The sequence below is a fragment of the Rhinopithecus bieti genome, unplaced genomic scaffold, assembly GCF_001698545.2.
Source record: "Rhinopithecus bieti isolate Rb0 unplaced genomic scaffold, ASM169854v2 scaffold_2432, whole genome shotgun sequence".
NCBI classification, from domain to species: domain Eukaryota; kingdom Metazoa; phylum Chordata; class Mammalia; order Primates; family Cercopithecidae; genus Rhinopithecus; species Rhinopithecus bieti.
In genome coordinates this window covers 709,879-728,569 of record NW_016804136.1, presented here as the reverse complement: position 1 = coordinate 728,569, position 18,691 = coordinate 709,879, and the positions used below count along the sequence as shown (strand labels likewise).

Sequence of the window (18,691 nt, the reverse complement as noted above, 5' to 3'; positions counted from 1 at the left end):
ACACAGATCTGCATGTAACCGATGTGATAGACACACGGATCTGCATGTAACCGATGTGATAGACACACGGATCTGCATGTAACCGATGTGATAGACACGGATCTGCATGTAACTGATGTGATAGACACACGGATCTGCATGTAACGTGATATGTACACGGATCTGTATGTAACAAATGTGATACACACGAATCTGCATGAAACCGATGTGATTTACACACGGATCTGCATGTAACTGATTTGATATATACACGGATCTGTATGTAACCGATGTGATATACACATGGATCTGCATGTAACAGATGTGATATACACACGGATCTGCATGTAACAGTTCTGCAGATGTATTCCCTAAATCTAAAATGAAAGTTCAAAAACAAAACAGAGAAAAGCTTACTGTATAGCTGTTTCTCTTGCAAATGAAAAATTAAATTCTGTGCCCTGTAACTAACTGAATAAACTCTCCTCTAGGCCAAGGGTACCCAATGGAACCTGAAAATCTGTTCAGACCATGAAGGGAAGACAATGTTGGATGTGCCTTATTATACTCCCCTGCCTTTAGAGTTCAGGCACACAACTGACCAACATTAACATTTATATAGAGATCCTAAGACGCATTAACATTTATATAGAGATCCTAAGACGCATTAACATTTATATAGAGATCCTAAGACTGACAGAACAGTCTCTTTGTAGCCATAAGATACCTAAGTCCAACCTGACTCTGTTAAAATAATAGAGCATCACATGACAGATAGCAGGGCCCTGGAAGAAATGCATATTTTGAAATGTCCCTGTAAAGCTGTCTGTTGAAGGGGAAATTCTGCATTCTGTAGAGAATCTCCTTCCTTTACTAGGTCTCTCCAGAGGGTCTGACACCTTTGATAGGAGACATTCACATCTATTCTCTCTGAAGTCTGCTACTGGGAGGCTTCATCTACATGACAAGAACCTTGGCGCGCACACCCTGTCCCCCACCACTCCCCGACTTACTTACCTCAAGCTAATTTCAACTCTTTAGGCAGAGCTTAGCCCTTTCAACCAATTGCCAATCAGAAAAAATCTTTGAATTAACCTCTGACCTGTAAGCTGCACCTCCCTGCCCCATGTTGCCCCACCTTTCTGGATCAAACCAATGATTACCCCACTTACATTGATTGATGTCTCATGTCTCCCTAAAATATAAAACCAAGTTGTAATCCAGCTGCCTTGGGCCTGTTCTCAGGACTTTCTGAGGCTGCTTCACTGGTCACGATCCTTAACCTTGGCAAAACTAACTCTTAAATTGATTGAGACCCGTCTCAAGATACTTGGCTGGTTTACACTCTGTATTCTCATATTAGTGTCAGGAATCTGACTGCGCCAGGGAAACCCTCAGGAATATATTTGAACCTTTTCTGTCCTCCAGCAGCCAGCCAGTTACTATGTCCTACTGAATTTACCTCCCGAAACTCCATCCCACCATCACAACCCTAGTTCAGGCCTTTATCATCTTGTACATACAGTGTTACAGCTGCCTCCTTTTGAACTTGTCTTCCACACTGTCAGCTGCGAGATCTAGTTAAAAACATGAGACCAGCTGGGTGCGGTGGCTCACTCCTGTAATCCCAGCACTTTGGGAGGCTGAGGCAGGTGGATCGCCTGAGGTCAGGAGTTCGAGACCAGCCTAGCCAACATGGTGAAACCCTGTCTCTACTAAAAATACAAAAATTAGCCAAGCGTGGTGGCAGGCACCTGTAATCCCAGCTACTTGGGAGGCTGAGGCAAAAGAATTGCTTGAACCTGGGAAGGTGGAGGTTTCAGTAAGCCGAGATCACACCACTGCACTCCAGCCTGGGTGACAGAGTGAGACTCCATCTCAAGAAAACAAAAAACAAAAAAAAGCAAAAACCATGAGACCAACCAACTTTTCTGCATGGAGTCTTTCAGTAACCTTCCATTTTCAAAGCTGCATTTTCTAATATTTTTCCTGATAGGGCACACATAGAAAAGGCTCTTTGTGTGGAACACGGGAGGCATGAAAGAGAATGCTTGCTCCCAGAGGCAGCTGCTCTGGCAGTATCAGCCATCCCAGGTCCATCCTAGCCCAACGGAAGTCAGACAAACCTGTCACCCTTTCTCTTGAGAAGTTCTTTGTGGGGCCAAAATTCAAAGCCTTCTGCGACCACAGCCTGCTTAGTCGGCCTCATCTCTTGCCACTCTTTAAGTGCACATCTGTTCCAGCTGTGCCAAATCACTGTGGTTGTGTGTTTTGCTACCCCTGTGCCTGTGCTCATGTTGTTTTCTCTGCCTGGTATTTCTCCTCTCCCCACCCGGTCACCTGTGGGTTACCTTTTGAGAAGCAATACAGAAAGTCTTACCTGAAACATGTCTGCCAACCACCCCCACCTAAGCCAAATAGGTCAAGTATACCTCCCCGGGGGTTCTCATGCTGCCCTGTGTATAGCTCTTATCATCACATTGAGCACATTTTACTATAATTATGTGATTATTGATCTGCCCATCCTACCAGTCTGTGGTAGGTTCCTCAGCCAGGTCCCTAGGGGTGGGGACCTGGTCTTCATCCTCTTTGCTGCTCCTGGGCTTCATCCTGGGCCTGGTTCATGGTAGGTGCTCAGTAAATGTTAAATAGATGAATGAATGCTTCTGACAAAGAGGAAATTGAATCTAGAGCCCTGTGAAGCTGCAGGCTCTCCGATTCTGCTGCTCTGCAGGTGACTTAGTTTTGTGGAAATAGTTCTTCCCTTCTGAGTCCATGTTTCTTTTTTCCTTACCTAGGACAGCTCGTGCAGCTGGAAGAGAAAGGGCAGGGTTCAGTGCCCTGGTCAGTATATGGTGTCTACATCCAGGCTGCTGGAGGCCCCTTGGCATTCCTGGTTATTATGGCCCTTTTCATGCTGAATGTAGGCAGCACTGCCTTCAGCACCTGGTGGCTGAGTTACTGGATCAAGCAAGGAAGTGGGGTAAGGTTACTTATAAATGGGAAAGTTCTGTGTCTAAGAATGTGGCTATTTCTCCCTGTTCCCTGGCTATTCTTAGGGAAACTGTTCTAGTTTTCACTTAAAAGCCATGAAGAGAGATTTTTCCAGGATGAAAAGATGAGTCCCTAATGTAGCCTCACTATAAAGAAAAAAACCCTGACCAACCCACGGGGCAGTAGGGCATGTCAGTAGGACACCTGCAGGCTCTCTGCTCTCATCCATTATGTATTAGTCCATTTTTGCACTGCTATAAAGAAATACCCAAGAGTGGGTAATTGATAAAGGAAAGAGGGTTAATTGACTCACAGTTCCACATAACTGGGGAGGCCCCAGGAAACTTACAATCATGGTGGAAGGCAAAGGAGAAGCAGGCACCTTCTTCACAAGGTGGCAGGAGAGAGAGAAGAGAGCATGTGTGTGCAGGAGGACATCTTAAACACTTCTAAAACCATCAGGTCTCGTGAGAACTCACTGTCACGACGAGAACAGCATGGGGAAACCACCCCATGATCCAGTCACCTCCCACCAGGTCCCTTCCTCAACACCTGGGGATTACAATTCAAGATGAGCTTTGGGTGGCGACACAAAGCCTAACCATATCACATTAGAACAGTGAGAAAGAGGGCTAGGTGTGGTGGCTCATGCCTGTAATCCCAGCACTTTGGGAGGCCGAGGCAGGCGGATCACTTGGGGCTAGGAGTTCGAGACCAGCATGGCCAACATGGCAAAACCCCGTCTGTACTAAAAATACAAAAATTAGCTGGGCATGGTGGTGCACACCTGTAATCCCAGGTACTTGGGAGGCTGAGGCATGAGAATTGCTTAAACTTAGGAGGCAGAGGGTGCCGTGAGCCATGATTGCGCCTCTGCACTCCAGCCTGGGTGACAGAGCGAGACACTGTCTCAAAAAAAAAAAAAAGATAAAGAGGTGGACAAAACCATGGCCAGGTCTCAGGGTCATTATCCTGTACCCTGCCCTGCCCTTGAGCTAAGAATGGCGCTGAGCAGGGGCTCTTGGCAGTCTTTAGGAGTCTTGCCTCATAGAGCTTTGGCTCCAAACAGAACACCACGGTGACTCGAGGGAACGAGACCTCGGTGAGTGACAGCATGAAGGACAATCCTCGTATGCAGTACTATGCCAGCATCTACGCCCTCTCCATGGCAGTCATGCTGATCCTGAAAGCCATTCGAGGAGTTGTCTTTGTCAAGGTATGCAGTGGTGGGTGGTGTCTGCCCTCCTCCCTGGTGACCTGTGGTCAGGCTTTGGTGTGGCATCCCTCAATTCATGCTGAGTAGGAGAGCTCCCTTAAGCAGGATGGCCCTAGCTGAGATGACTCGTATTCCATTAGCCTTTGCCTTTTCTCACTTGCCACCCGTCCCTCCTGACCCCTCACACCTCCCCGCTTTGGGAGAGGATGTGCTGTGGAGCGGTTCTCTGGACCAGTAGGAACAGAGCCGTCCTGGGCCCTGACCACTCTGTGCTCTGCTCCTCAGGGCACACTGCGAGCTTCCTCCCGGCTGCATGATGAGCTTTTCCGAAGGATCCTTCGAAGCCCTATGAAGTTTTTTGACACGACCCCCACAGGGAGGATTCTCAACAGGTTTTCCAAAGACATGGATGAAGGTATTTCTCACTGAGCCTTTTTTTAATGCTCTGGAGCTCACTGTGCTTCCAGCCTTCTAGATGATTCTCCAAATGTGCAGATCTGTCTGTCTGTAGATCCTGAGAGCACGGTGGCTGCTGGTGTTTTCACCAGGAACATTGCATCTGCGTTTTCTGTCTTGTTTGACCTGAAAACAAATTCAATGGTTTGAGTTAGCAGAAAGGCTTTGGACAGACGCATCTGAGATTCTGAAACACACAGATGTTAAAGCAATGCATTGGTTTCTGGATGCCTACAGCCTGGCAGGTTTTCTGGCTGTTGTATGGGCTGTGCCTGCACCAGAACTGAAATACTGTACCCCCACAGTTCAGAGTAACGGTAAAGCCCCTGACGTTGACGGAGGGCTTCCGAATGTGCAGCGAGCAGCGTGCTCAGTGTTTTATGCATGTTATCTTAATCCCTGCAGCAGCCCTGTCTGGTGGGTGTTGTTTCACTCCTTGAATACATGAGAAAGCTGCTATCTGGAAAGGTCAAGGAACTGGCCCAAGATCTACAGCTATTGAGTAACAAAGCTGGAAATTGAGCCCAGATCTTTTGACCCCAAAGCTAATGTTTTTAATTGCTGCACTATAGCTGCCTTCATAGAAGGAGTGTGTTTCAGGCATTGATAGGCCATTGTAAACCCATGGCCAGAGGTAACAAGGAATCAGAACTATCCCTGATATTCGAACTGATGCATAACATGTTCCCATTTCTGCTAAACACACACATATGTGCTCACACATGAATGGAAAAAAGAAAAAAAGTAAATAATAGCAGCATGTCTGAGATTTGCATGAAAATACTTTAGCCAAAAGAAAAAAGGGGGTGTGGTGGGGAGACAGCCAAAAGAGATGAAAGTTGATTAACTGTTGAAGGGTCTGTGCTCTTCCTTTAACTTTTGTGTATCTTTAAAAATTTTGCAAGACAAAAAATGTCTTAAATGTTAACGGCAGTTCATTGGTATTGGTAAGAATGTAGTTTTGTTTTCTTCTTCACATATTTATATTCCAAATTTTAAAACAAGCATATGTTACTTTGTAAAGGGGAAAATGTTTAAAGCCATGGGGCAGGAAGCGAACCAAGAAAAGGGAGTGGAGTAAGAGGATTTTCTTGAGACAAAAAAAAAAAAAAACATTTCAGAGCATCCAGGTTTCTAAATTTTTCTTTGATCAGACTGTTTAAAGACAACACAAACTTCAAATAGAGATTTTGTGGAACCTCTTTTTGTTTTTTTCCATTTTCAGTTCCATTTTTCCAAACTGTCTGACACTTGCTCCTTTATTGGTTTCTGCAGTTGATGTACGGCTGCCATTCCAGGCTGAGATGTTCATCCAGAACGTTATCCTGGTGTTCTTCTGCGTGGGAATGATCGCAGGAGTCTTCCCGTGGTTCCTTGTGGCAGTGGGGCCCCTCGTCATCCTCTTTTCAGTCCTGCACATTGTCTCCAGGTAAAGAGGAAGCATTCATGTCTGCTGGGGTCACGGAGAAGCCTGAGTTGCTGGGAAGTGCTGTGACACGAAGCTCATTCTCTCTCCAGGGTCCTGATTCGGGAGCTGAAGCGTCTGGACAATATCACGCAGTCACCTTTCCTCTCCCACATCACGTCCAGCATACAGGGCCTTGCCACCATCCACGCCTACAATAAAGGGCAGGAGTTTCTGCACAGGTTTGTCCTGATGGGGGCTAGAGGCCTCAAGGGGGAGTCAGCATCCCAGCACTTGATACATGTCTGTGAGGCTCTTCAAGGCCAGAGATGGAGATTATAAAGCTCATTACCAAGGGTATTCATGATTTAATGGAATAATCTCTGATTAAAATCCAATTGTTTGGTGGAACTCCTTTCTGAGCAAGTGAGAAAACAAAAATACAGATTTGGGCCGCATGTGGTATCATGTGCCTATAGTCACAGCTACTCAGGAGGCTGAAGCTGGAGGATGGCTTGAGCCCAGGTGTTCAAGTCCAGCCTGGGCAATATAGTGGACCCCATCTCAAAACAAAATACAAAGAAAAAACCCCACAGATCAGGAGTGTATTGGCCTTTGGTCCTGAAAAGCTATATTTCATAGAGTTTTGCTTTTTCTTTTAAGTAGTAAAAGGTAGTCATTGACATTTGAGTAGATTTTATTTAAGCATAGAGTATTGTTTATTTGTGAAACTTATGTACATTTCATTGTGGAGCTTTGTATTAATAAAAGATTGGAACTAACTTAAATATTCTTCAATATAAGACATGTTGAATAAGCTATGGTATATCCAGAGTACTATGTGGCCCTTAAAAAGAATGAGGCAGCTCTATAGGTACTGATAGGGAATGAATATCAGGCTGGGTACAGTGGCCCATGCCTGTAATCCCAGCACTTTTGGAGGCCAAGGTTGGTGGATCACCTGAGGTCGGGAGTTTGAGACCAGCCTAGCCAACATGGTGGAACCTTGTCTTTACCAAAAATACAAAAAAATTAACCAGGTGTGGTGGCAGGCGCCTGTAATCCCAGCTCCTTGGGAGGCTGAGGCAGGAGAATCGCTTGAATCTGGGAGGCAGAGGTTTCAGTGAGACCAGACGTTGCCACTGCACTCCAGCCTGGGCGACAAGAGTGAGACTCCGTCTCAAAAAAATAAAAATAAAGCGGCCGGGCGCGGTGGCTCAAGCCTGTAATCCCAGCACTTTGGGAGGCCGAGACGGGCGGATCACGAGGTCAGGAGATTGAGACCATCCTGGCTAACCCGGTGAAACCCCATCTCTACTAAAAAATACAAAAAAACTAGCCGGGCGAGGTGGCGGGCGCCTGTAGTCCCAGCTACTCGGGAGGCTGAGGCAGGAGAATGGCGTGAACCCCAAAGGCAGAGCTTGCAGTGAGCTGAGATCCGGCCACTGCACTCCAGTTTGGGTGACAGAGCGAGACTCCATCTCAAATAAATAAATAAATAAATAAATAAATAAATAAATAAATATAGTTTTCCTGCTACAATAGAGCTTGCTTTTTGTCCTAATTACCTTAGCATTCATCTTTGTTTCCTTCAGTTTCATTTTTTCTTCTGTCATTCATATAAGAACTAATATACCTAACAGGAATAGGACGTGAACAAACATTAGTTCATCCATTTAGCAAATTTTTCTTGCAGGCCTACTATATAAAAAGCATTGTCCTAGGCGCTTAGCTACATCAAAAAAACAAAGCCCATATTCCTGCCTTGTGATTACACAAGTGGTGGGTAATATACAGTAAACAAGAAGTTCCCACGGAAGCAAAGCTAATTATATCATATCAACAAGACTTCAAGCTCCTAGGACAGAAATAATAATAATTCTGGTCTTAAAAATAATTCCCCAATGGGCCGGGTGCAGTGGCTCATGCCTGTAATCCCAGCACTTTGGGAGTCCAAGGCAGGCAGATCACCAGAGGTCAGGAATTCGAGACCACCCTGGCCAACATGGTGCAATCCTGCCTCTACTAAAAATACAAAACCTAGCGGGTGTGGTGGCATGCGCCTATAGTCCCAGCTACTCGGGAGGCTGAGGCAGGAGAATCGCTTGAACTTGTGAGCCGGAGGTTGCAGTGAGCCGAGATCACGCCATTGCACTCCAGCCTGGGTGACAAGAGTGAAATTATGTCTCAAAAAAAAAAAAAAAAAAAGGAAAAGGAAGGGGGGATCATTTTTAAAAGTATTCTGGCATATCTAATTATCCCTAAGTGGCAAGCTGAATGATCTTAGGGACAAACAGAACCAAAAACTCAAATGCAGCCAGCACTTTCTCCGTCTCATCTCTCTACGTGTGAGCTCTTTTTTTTCTTTCTGAAGATTGGCTTCCTCTATATGGCAAGGAACACCACATCTCCAAATTTCACACCCCATGCTCTCATACAAGAGAATATGGGATTATCTGCCAAACTAGCCTGACTTGGGACAGGCACACTGATAATCCAGAGTTAAAGAATCAGGATGACAGCAAAGACATGGCCCCTGGGTACTGACTTCTTGGATATCTTGAGCTGAATGAGCATGGAAGCAACTTGATGGGTTGTCATAAGATTTGAGAACATCTCATCGGTCACTTTTCTGAGAAAAGGTACCCAAGGTTAAGTAAGATAAAAGCAGAATTCTTCTGAAAAAGTGTTAACAAGTCAGTCTGCCAGAATCTGATCCCAGGTCTTCATGTTTTTGATAGAATTTTAATTTAATTTTTTTTTTTTTTTTTTAAACAGGCAGGATCTTGCCCTGTTGCCCAGGGTGGAGTGAAGTGGTACAACTGTAGCTCAGAGCAAGCTTCAACTCCTGGACTCAAGTGATCCTCCCACTTCAACATCCTGAGTAGCTGGGACTACAGACGCACACCACCATATCTAGCTAATTTTTAACCATTTTGCAGAGACAGGGTCTCACTATGTTGCCCAGGCTGGTTTCAAGTTCCTGGCCTCAAGCGATCCTCCTGTCTTGGTCTTCCAAAGAGCTGGGATTACAGGCAGGAGCCACCACAACTGGTCACTTTTTTGAGAGAATTTTTAAGGATGTGTCATGAGTACCAGTCTAGTTAGGCATAAAGTCACAATTAGGTGTGTGTATTGTTTCCCTTTGGAATGGGCCTCGGGCATCTTTCAAATGTATATGCCCACAAGTACATGGGTAGTTCAGGAAGTTCTTTTGTAATATCCACAAATAATTATCCTTAAAAACAAGTAACTGAGACATTAATGAAAACATATTCTGCAAACACTGAAGACTTTTATTTTAAAATGTCAAGGTCTCAGGAATACAACTCCAAGTTTATAATCTTTATTTTCCACTTGGTGGTGATGTGCATTATAATTTTTTCTCCCGTAAATGAGAATGCTTTGAATCAAATAATACTTCTTCCTTCCACTGTGACTATGCCAACAGTGACAGAAGAGTTCATTTTCATTACCTCAGCATTGTTACCAAGAGTTTAAATAGGCTGACTAACATTTGGAACATCAAGACAGGGGCTCTGTTTTTCTGGGCTTTGTAAAGTACCTAATATAGTGACAATATGTGGGTATACAGATATATTTTAATTATATACTAGAAATGACACAGAGTACCCAGACTCCTCTGGGTACAAAAAAGCCAAGCTTTGATTTCCACACTCAAACCAGCTGAAAAGTCAGAGCTTTCTTCATTTGTAATTCCTCGCTTTCTGAAAGCAAACTGAAATGCCTGTGGTCAGATGCCTTCTCTGAGTCAAATCCAGGTTGAGTCCTCCACGAGCTCAAAACCTGCTCTGTGTGTGTGTGTGTGTGTGTGTGTGTGTGTGTGTGTGTGTGGTCATCTTGATTTTTTTCAACCATCTTAAATGGCTTGATTTATTGGCCAATGTCACTGAAATAAAAACTGTTAGTGTAGCCCAAATTGTCAAATCACTGGTTTTCAAGCTGCTGTTTTTTGGGTCCCGGTCCTGGCATGACACTGTGACTTTATAGAACATTCTCTGTTGTAGAATTCTGGGTGGTCTTGAGGTCCTTTCCCAGTACTAAATGGTACCAGGCATAGTACCAATGGGAGGAACATCAGGAAGACGTCCTTGTTTTTTTTTTTTTTAGACGGAGTCTCACTCTGTCTCCCAGGCTGGAGTGCAGTGGCGCTATCTCCCTCACAGGTTCAAGTGATTCTCCTACCTCAGCCTCCTGAGTAGATGGGATTACAGGCGTGCACCACTACACCTGGCTAATTTTTGTATTTTTAGTAGAGATAGGGTTTCACCATGTTGGTCAGGCTGGTCTCAAACTCCTGATCTTGTGATCCGCCTGCCTTGGCCTCCCAAAGTGCTGGGATTACAGGCTTGAGCCACCGCACCCGGCCGGAAGATGTCTTTTCAAAGTCATGTTGTTCTTTCAGATTCTAGAGTTGATGGTTAACACTGGCAGTCCCTCCTCCCTGCCCTCCCACCCATACTCCCAGGCCAATGAGGAAAAGGGCTAGAGAGCAGCATCAGATGCTTGTTCATGTGTAGAGTTTGGTCAACATCACCAGCCCTGGCCCTCTCTAGCTGACAAACAGGCAGTTGTCTGTTTTTGCTTTGACTAGACTCTACTTCCGTTTACCTCAGTCATATCCTTTTTAAATTTGTTTCTCTCCCTTCCCCCACCTTCCTCTTTCCCACTGTTATTTATAAACGTTATATACTTGTTTACAGGGAAAAGAACAAACTTTAAAATTAATTGTTGATACAATTGCCAAATGAATAATGTCCCGGTATCCGCTTTTAAGCATCACAGGCATCTCTAGTCATCTCTTTTTAGTTGTTACCCTAGGATTGAGAAGACCAACAGCAGGAAAGGTGGTGACTCACACTCAGAACCCAAAAAACAAACACCCACTAATGACTCACACCCTGGAACCAGGGAGATTTTGAGACTTTCTTTTGCTGAAAAAAATGCATATGCAAACAACATTCCCATCACCAGGAGGCCAAGCTGGCTCTTCCTGCACGGACCCGGGCCCTGCTGAGGTGGCTGCGAGTCAGGGATGTGTCACCGACCCAGGGATGGAGTTTACTGGGTTAGTAGATGGAGGGCAGCTAAAACTAGAATTTCTTCTTTGCTTTTTTCCAAATGCCTGCTGGAGAAAATCCGATGTATCCTGTGAGTCAGTTGTGAGTGTATCTGCTGGGGTAAGGGCAAGTTAAGTCACCACTCTCCATCCCCTCTGCTTGTTTTAATTGTGATTTTAATTAGCAAGCAGGTCATCTGAGCAGAGGTGTGGCCTTTCATCTGAATGCGGATTTTCTGTCTGTGTGGTCCTTGATTGGCAACTTGGATCTTATAATGATAAAAGAATTTTAAAGTACTTTTCTTTCCAAAGTTTAGGGCTTTACTGAACTTTAAACGTAGGGCCCTCCGTTTATATTTAGATGAAAAAAGAATTGTGAAGATAAAGGATCTTTTGTGGCAAAGTGCTGTGAAACCCTGAGATGAAAGGGAACCCGTAAAGAGAAATTAACCTCATTTATTTTTTAAGCAGCATTTTGCTGCGTGTGTGGACAAATGTAATTTGAGGCGGCTTGAATTAAGAGCCTCGTCTTCACTCCACTCATAACCCTCCCTGTCTCCAACTGAGTCGAAGGACCTCTTTTTTCTTTCACTTCTCTATTCCTCAAGCCAGAGCTTGTCTGGTAGGGAAGGCAAATTCAGGCTTGTAATCCACCCTCTCCCCCCGGCTCTGACCGCTCCCTGGCTGGGCTTCCGCAGGGGCACCCAGTCTCCTATGTGGAAGATCCAAAGTTCTGCACAGAGAGGGAAAAGTGAGATGTGTGGAGTGGGACACTTGCTTGGCTTTGCTTCCATTACTTTTGAGAACTCTCATTACACTCCTGAGTCCATTGATGCATATGTGGCAAAGCATTCAAAAGCGCTTTGGGGCAAGACTACTATTTAGCTGAGACACACTGGTACCACCATGCCTATTACTAAAATACTAAAATATTTATATTTTGATTTGTAAATAGCCATTGCCCATGCCTTCACCATTTTCAAATATTTTTAATTGTACCAGTTTTTTTGTGAGCTAGGAGAGGGTTTACCTTCTTAGTTTCACACAGTGTTTAGCATATCTTGTATATACTAATATGCATATTATGCATAGTATTTGAAATGGATATACTAATTGGTTAGGGGAGGAGAATGGAAAATTCCAGCTGCTTTTTTAGGCTGTCAGGGTAGTGAGACACCAACTTGGAGTTTCCCTGCAAACTGTATTTGAGTACTTCTAAGAGTGAATTTAGAACTCGAGTTCTCCCATTCATTCTCTTTGGGATTCTGAACCAAGGGAGGGCGCACAAAAGGATCAGTGACTGGATAGGAAACAATACCCATCTACTTAGGAAGCACCAGCTGAAGGTCTAATAACCTCTGGGAGCCTGTGCTGGAGGCAAGGCCCAGGCCTGGGGCTAAAGTTCTGCACTTTTGGAGATTCTCAGAGACCCTGTTCCAGGTGCAGAGATACTGAGACAGAGGGGTCCAACGTTCCTGAGCCCACCACTTTAAGGCAAGTGGACTGGCAAGAGAAAAATGGTCCAGTTCACCTAAGTGCTAGAAATATAGGAGAAAGAATGAAGCTTGGTTTCTGCTTTTGAGGTACACCCCCAAAATGTGGCCCCATTAATGTCTCGGATTTTGACCAATCACAACTTTTCTTCTGGTCGGTGAGAATAGAAGAGGGGAAGATGAGACCCTATTGAGAAAGCAGGCCCCAACATCACCCAGAGTATGCATTCATCTAACTACCAACCGATGGTGGGGTTCAGTTAAAAGTGCAGGTTGGCCTGGTAGAGGGAGGGATACCCAACTTCTCTCCCCATAACATGTACTTCTCTCTACCCCTCCCTGGGCTCTGATGAGATTTGGGAAATGGCAGATAGCCCAGTCTCATAAGCTCACACTTAGGGCTGTGGTTCTTTCCCTTGGCTACACATGGGAATCATCTGAGGTACATTAAAAAAATAAATTCTGATTTGATTGTCTAGGATGCATCCTGAGCATCAGGATTTTTTAAAATCTTTCCAAATGAAGCTTGCAAATAGTCAGATTTGAGAACCATTCCAGATGGCCTCTGAGAGCAAGAAACTCATCTCTTTTCTTTTCTTCTTTCTTTTTTGAGACAGGGCCTCACTCTGTTGCCAAGATTGGAGTCCAATGGTGTCATCATGGCTCACTGAAATCTCCAATTAATGGGCTCAAGCGATCCTCCTGCCTCATTCTCTTGAATAGCTAGGATTACAGTTGCTTGCCACCATGCCTGGCTAACTATTTTATTTCTTGGATAAACAGGGTCTGGCTCTGATGCCCAGACTGATCTTGAACTCCTAGCCTCAAGAGATCCCGCATCAGCCTCCCAAAAGTGCAGGAGCCACCATGTCTGGCCTGCATAATTTCAAGTGATGTAACGGCATCATGCTATCTTGGACAATATGCTCCTAAGTTCCACCTTCTGGGTCATTGCCTTCGTCTTGTGCAAAAAAAAAAAAAAAAAAAAAAAAAAAAAAAAAAACCTATAGCAAACACCTAATTTTCCTACTCTTCTGTTAAAAAACAATGGAAAAAATAATATATTAGCTATTTACTACAACTAGGTACTCTGATAAGTTATTTTGAGACACAGTGTGTCATTTAATCATTTTTACAAGTTTTAATTTTATCAAAGTTTTATATGTACATCGTTTTTAAAGTTCGATAATGTTCCCGTGGAAATTAGCAATCCTCTGCTTTTACCTTTCTTTTTCCTTAATTTCCACTTCCCAGAGGTACCCACATTTGCCCTTTCAGGTGTTCTTTTAACATTTTCCACTCTATGTTTAGGTAATAGGTTTACCCTGCTATTTCTTGATTTCTTACTTTTAGAGACAATCCGTTGGCTTCCTAATGTAAAACATAGAGTTAATTCTCTTACTCCACCTCTACAACATGGACGAATACATACTCTCTGATATCCTAATTAAAGCATAGATTTTGGTTAGATCAGTATTCAGTTAATTATGTAATATTATTCAAAGCTGGGCCGTGTAGGTTTTTTGTTGTTTTGTTTTGCTTGATACAGAGTCTCGCTTTTGTCACCCAGGCTGGAGTGTAATGGCACGATCTGGGCTCACTGCAACCTCCCTCTCCCATGTTCAAGTGATTCTCCTGCCTCAGTCTCTCGAGTAGCTGGGATTACAGGCGCCTGCCATCATACTCGGCTAATTTTTTTTTTTTTTTAATTTTAGTAGAGAGGGGAGGTTTCACCATGTTGCCCAGGCTGGTTTCAAAGTCCTGACCTCAGGTGATCCCCCTATGTTGGCCTCCCAAAATGCTGGGATTACAGGCATGAGCCACTATGCCTGGCCAGTGTTTTGTTTCTTTTGTTTTTGAGACGGGGTCTCGCTCTGTCACCCAGGCTAGAGTGCAGTGGTATGGTGATGGTTCACTGCAGCCTCAACCTCCTGGGTTCAGGTGATCCTTCCACCTCAGCCTCCCAAGTAGCTGGAACTACAGGCACTTGCCACCACACCCAGCTAGTTTTTGTATTTTTTGTAGAGACAGGGTTTCACCATGTTGCCAAGGCTGGTCTCAAACTCCTGAGTTCAAGCAATTCACCCACCTTGGCCTCCCAAAGTGCTGGAATTACAGGCATGAGCCACTGCACCCAGCCTTCATTTTTTATTTGCTCAATTTTCTATATAGCTTATATTAAGTTATCTTCAAACACTCTTCCAGAAGAATACATCTCCTGTGAATATGTTTGCGTGCATCCAATACTCTATCAAATTCTGTTTTTTAAAAAGAATGATTGCTACCGGTGCTTTCTTTGCGTATGCTCCAATCTGGACTGGTTGTGGTCTAGACTTGAGAAAGCTGTGTCCTAGGATCTCCCTTCACCATCATCTCAGGAAAAACCTAGACCTCTCTCTCATGTTGGATCTCTGCTTTCCTCTTTCTTGGCTTACTTCCTCATTTTATTGGAACATATCCTCCAGTAGCTACGTGAGCTTCCTAGGCTACTGGAGGATATGTTCCACTAAACATATTCCCCAGGTTGTATGAGAGGAAAATCATTTGAGGCTTTGTTTATGGAAGCATATCATTATTTTAGCTTTATAGTTGGTAAATAGCTTGGTTGGGAATACTGGATTGGGAATCATTTGCTTTCAGAATTTTGAAGACATTGATCCATCATCCTCTGGGTTCTAGGGGTTTGTTCAGCAATCCACTGTCATTATGATAACTAACCATTTGTATGTTACCTATTTTTCATTCTATAAGATTTTAAGATATTCTCTTTTATCTCATGATTACAAATTTTCATGATAATATGCCTTGGCATAGTTAATTTTCATGTATTGTCCCAGCTCTTGGTGGAATCTCTTATTACAGAAACTAGTATCCCCTACTTATGGAAATATTCTTTTTTGAGTAGGAGTCTTGCTCTGTTGCCCAGGCTGCAGTGTAGTAGCATGATCTCAGCTCACTGCAGCCTCTGCCTCCTGGGTTCAAGTGATTCTCCTGCCTCAGTCTCCCAAGTAGCTGGAATTACAGGTGTGTGCCACCATGCCCAGCTAATTATTGTATTTTTAGTAGAGATGGGGTTTCACCATGTTGGCTAAGCTAGTCTCAAACTCCTGACCTCAGGTGATCCGCCTGCCTCAGTCTCCCAAAGTGCTGAGATTACAGGCATCAGCCATCACACCTGGCCTGAAAATATTCTTATGTTATTTCTTTGATAATTTCCTCCTCCCTATTTTTCATGTTCTCTCTTTCTGGAACTCCTATTAAATAGTTGTTGGATCCTCATGATTGGTCTTCTCTTCTTATTACATTTTATTTTCTATTTTCCACCTGTTTGTATTTTAGTTCCACTTTCCAGGAGTTTCTAAAAAATGTTATCTTTTAATTATTCCATTGGGTTTTAAATTTCTGCTAAATGTTTTATTTTCAAAAGCTCTTTTCATTGTTTGTTTTATCCTTAAGTAGTATCCTATTCCTGTTTTGTGGCTGTGATATATTTTCTTATTTCTCTAAAAATATTAATATTAATTTGAAGTTTTCTCCTTCCTGCATAGCTGTTTCCTCCAAGTGTCTTTTTGCCCCTCCCATGTTTTGTTGCTTAATTTTTTATATTAGAGATTTTCCTTAGATTTGGTAGCAATTGATTTTTCCTTTATGATCAGTAATGGTAAACTGTAAAAGTGGTTGGAAGCTCTGAATGTGTGGATTGACCTAACTGGACTCTGGGTCAGAGATCATGGCTGGGCGCAATTGCTCATGCCTGTAAGCTGAGCACCTTGGAGGCCAAGGGGTTACAGATCGCTTGAGGCCAGGAGTTCGAGACCAGCAGGACCAGGCGAAATTCCATCTCTATTAAAAATACAAAAATTAGCCAGGCTTGGTGGCGCGCACCTGCAATCCCAGCTACTCAGGAGGCAGAGGCATGAGAATCTGGGAGGCAGAGATTGCAGTGAACTGAGATCACAGAGACGGGGTTTCGCCATGTTGGCCAGGGTGGTCACAAACTCCTGACCTCAAGTGATCTGCCCTCCTCAGCCTCCCAAAGTGCTGGGATTACAGGCTTGAACCACTGCACCTGGCTGGACTTAAAATTGAAAAAATAAATTAAGAGTTGGTAATGATAATTCAGTTGCATTAGAACAAAGGAAGGCCTGTGGTGGTGAGATGAGTGAAAAACAAAGTAGAATTAAGAAAGTAATGAAAAAAGTAAGAGTTTCGTCTTACTATGAAAACTGAGAACTATGTATCTCTAAAGAATTCCCCTGAATAAATTTGAATCTAGGCTAACCACCTGAAAGAATATAGTACCAAACTCATCAAAACGTTGTGTCCTTTAACCCCAGAATTATAAAAGTTAGGTAGTCATTTCAATCCCAGAAACATAAATCTATTTAAGCTAGCTCCCACACGGCTACAATAAACCATCTCATAAACATTAAAGGACAGAAAAACTCCACATTTTATGTTTAAAAATTATTAAATTTGGAACAAGGCTAAATTAGAAAATTGGTTTACTGAGAAATTATGTAATAACAATTTTTAATTTAACTGGTATGAAATGCAAATCAAGTGTTAGGGCAATATGGGTCTGGTTTCCTGTCTAGAAAACCAACATGAAAACATTTTTCAAAATGTCTCTTTTCTGTGCATGCATATCTTTATGGAAACAGCTGTTCAAAATTTAGCATAGCTCACTTGCTTAAACCTTGTGGGGTTACTAATTTATGTTACTGATGTTTGGGTTTTATTTATTTATTTATTTATTTATTTTCTTTTTGAGACGGAGTCTCTCTCTGTCGCCCAGGCTGCAGTGCAGTGGCACGATCTCAGCTCACTGCAACCTCTGCTTCCCAGGTTCAAGTAATTCTCCTGCCTCAGCCTTCTGAGTAGCTGGGATTACAGGCGCCCATCACCATGCCTGGCCAATTTTTGTATTTTTAGTAGAGATGGAATTTCACCATGTTGGCCAGGCTGGTCTCAAACTCCTGAGCTCAAGTGATCTGCCCACCTCAGCCTCCCAAAGCACCTGGGATTACAGGAGTGAGCCACCATGCCTGGCCCGGTTTTATTATTTATTTATTTATTTGGATCAGCAAATTACCTGATTTTCTCTAAGAGAAAATATGTATATTTTCTGACTCTGAAACATGACTTTTGTAACCATAGAGCAAATATTTCTTTAAAAAAAATTCTGCTTAGGAGTCCAGCATTTCCTCTGCTAGTATTTGATAGGTGATCTCATTTAGAAAGCCTAGGTCACCCAATTTCCTCAAATTTGTCAAATAGACACACTGTGCTTTTTAACTTTCAGAATCTGGTTGAGACAGTGGAGGTACAAGCTGGCATGGCAGGATGCACAAGCTGTGGCCATCCGAAGCACAGCCTCGGAGGATGCAGAGTGGGGCAAATCCTGCAGGCCATGGGGCCAGGAGGGGAGTCTGGGACAAGCCCAGAGGCACCAACCAGGGTGTCCACCTAAATAGCATTCTTGATCTTTCTGTTGACACCATTAACAGAGTCACTGTTAGAGCTATGAGGGGCTTAGCGAATATAATATATAGTGAATATAGTGTAATAAACGTGTAGATTGTGGCTGGGTGTGGTGGCTGTAATCCCAGCACTTTGGAAGGCCAACGCAGGAGGATTACTTGAGGCCAGGAGTTGGAGGCTACAGTGAACCATGATCGTACCACTGTACTCCAGCCTGGATGACAGAGCTAAACTCTGTCTCTTAAAAGAAAAAAAAAAAAAAGATGCTAATTGCTATCCATTTTCAGCAATGAAATTGCTTGAATGTTTACAAGGTTCCAGGCCAAATTTTGAGACTTGCCATCTGGTAGTGTTCTTTGGATTGCTTAAACTCATACTGGTAAAGGCATATCAGTCATTATCAGTTGTTACTCCATCTTTGTTTGAGAACTAAGTTTGGATTAAGTAACCTTTCGAAAAACCTAGATTTGTTCTGCTTTTTTATTTTGTCCATGGAAAATCATTTCAGTTGTTTTTAGGCCTGGCTTTCTTCTGGGCTTGGCATTTCCGATTTGCTTCTAATCTGTGAATAACTAACCAAATCA

General features: G+C 43.4%; 1 protein-coding gene across 1 annotated transcript in view; it reads left to right on the top strand.

Annotated features, from left to right (window-relative positions):
* The window catches only part of LOC108524577 (multidrug resistance-associated protein 5), a 45,059-nt gene extending 26,959 nt beyond the window's left edge, over nt 1-18,100 (top strand). The window contains exons 14-19 of the mRNA XM_017865670.1: nt 2,778-2,962; nt 4,043-4,189; nt 4,475-4,604; nt 5,921-6,074; nt 6,164-6,292; nt 17,929-18,100. Of these exons, the coding sequence (XP_017721159.1) occupies nt 2,778-2,962; nt 4,043-4,189; nt 4,475-4,604; nt 5,921-6,074; nt 6,164-6,292; nt 17,929-18,100 (917 nt within the window). The remainder of the gene's footprint in view (nt 1-2,777; nt 2,963-4,042; nt 4,190-4,474; nt 4,605-5,920; nt 6,075-6,163; nt 6,293-17,928) is intronic.
* The last annotated feature ends 591 nt before the right edge of the window (nt 18,101-18,691 follow it).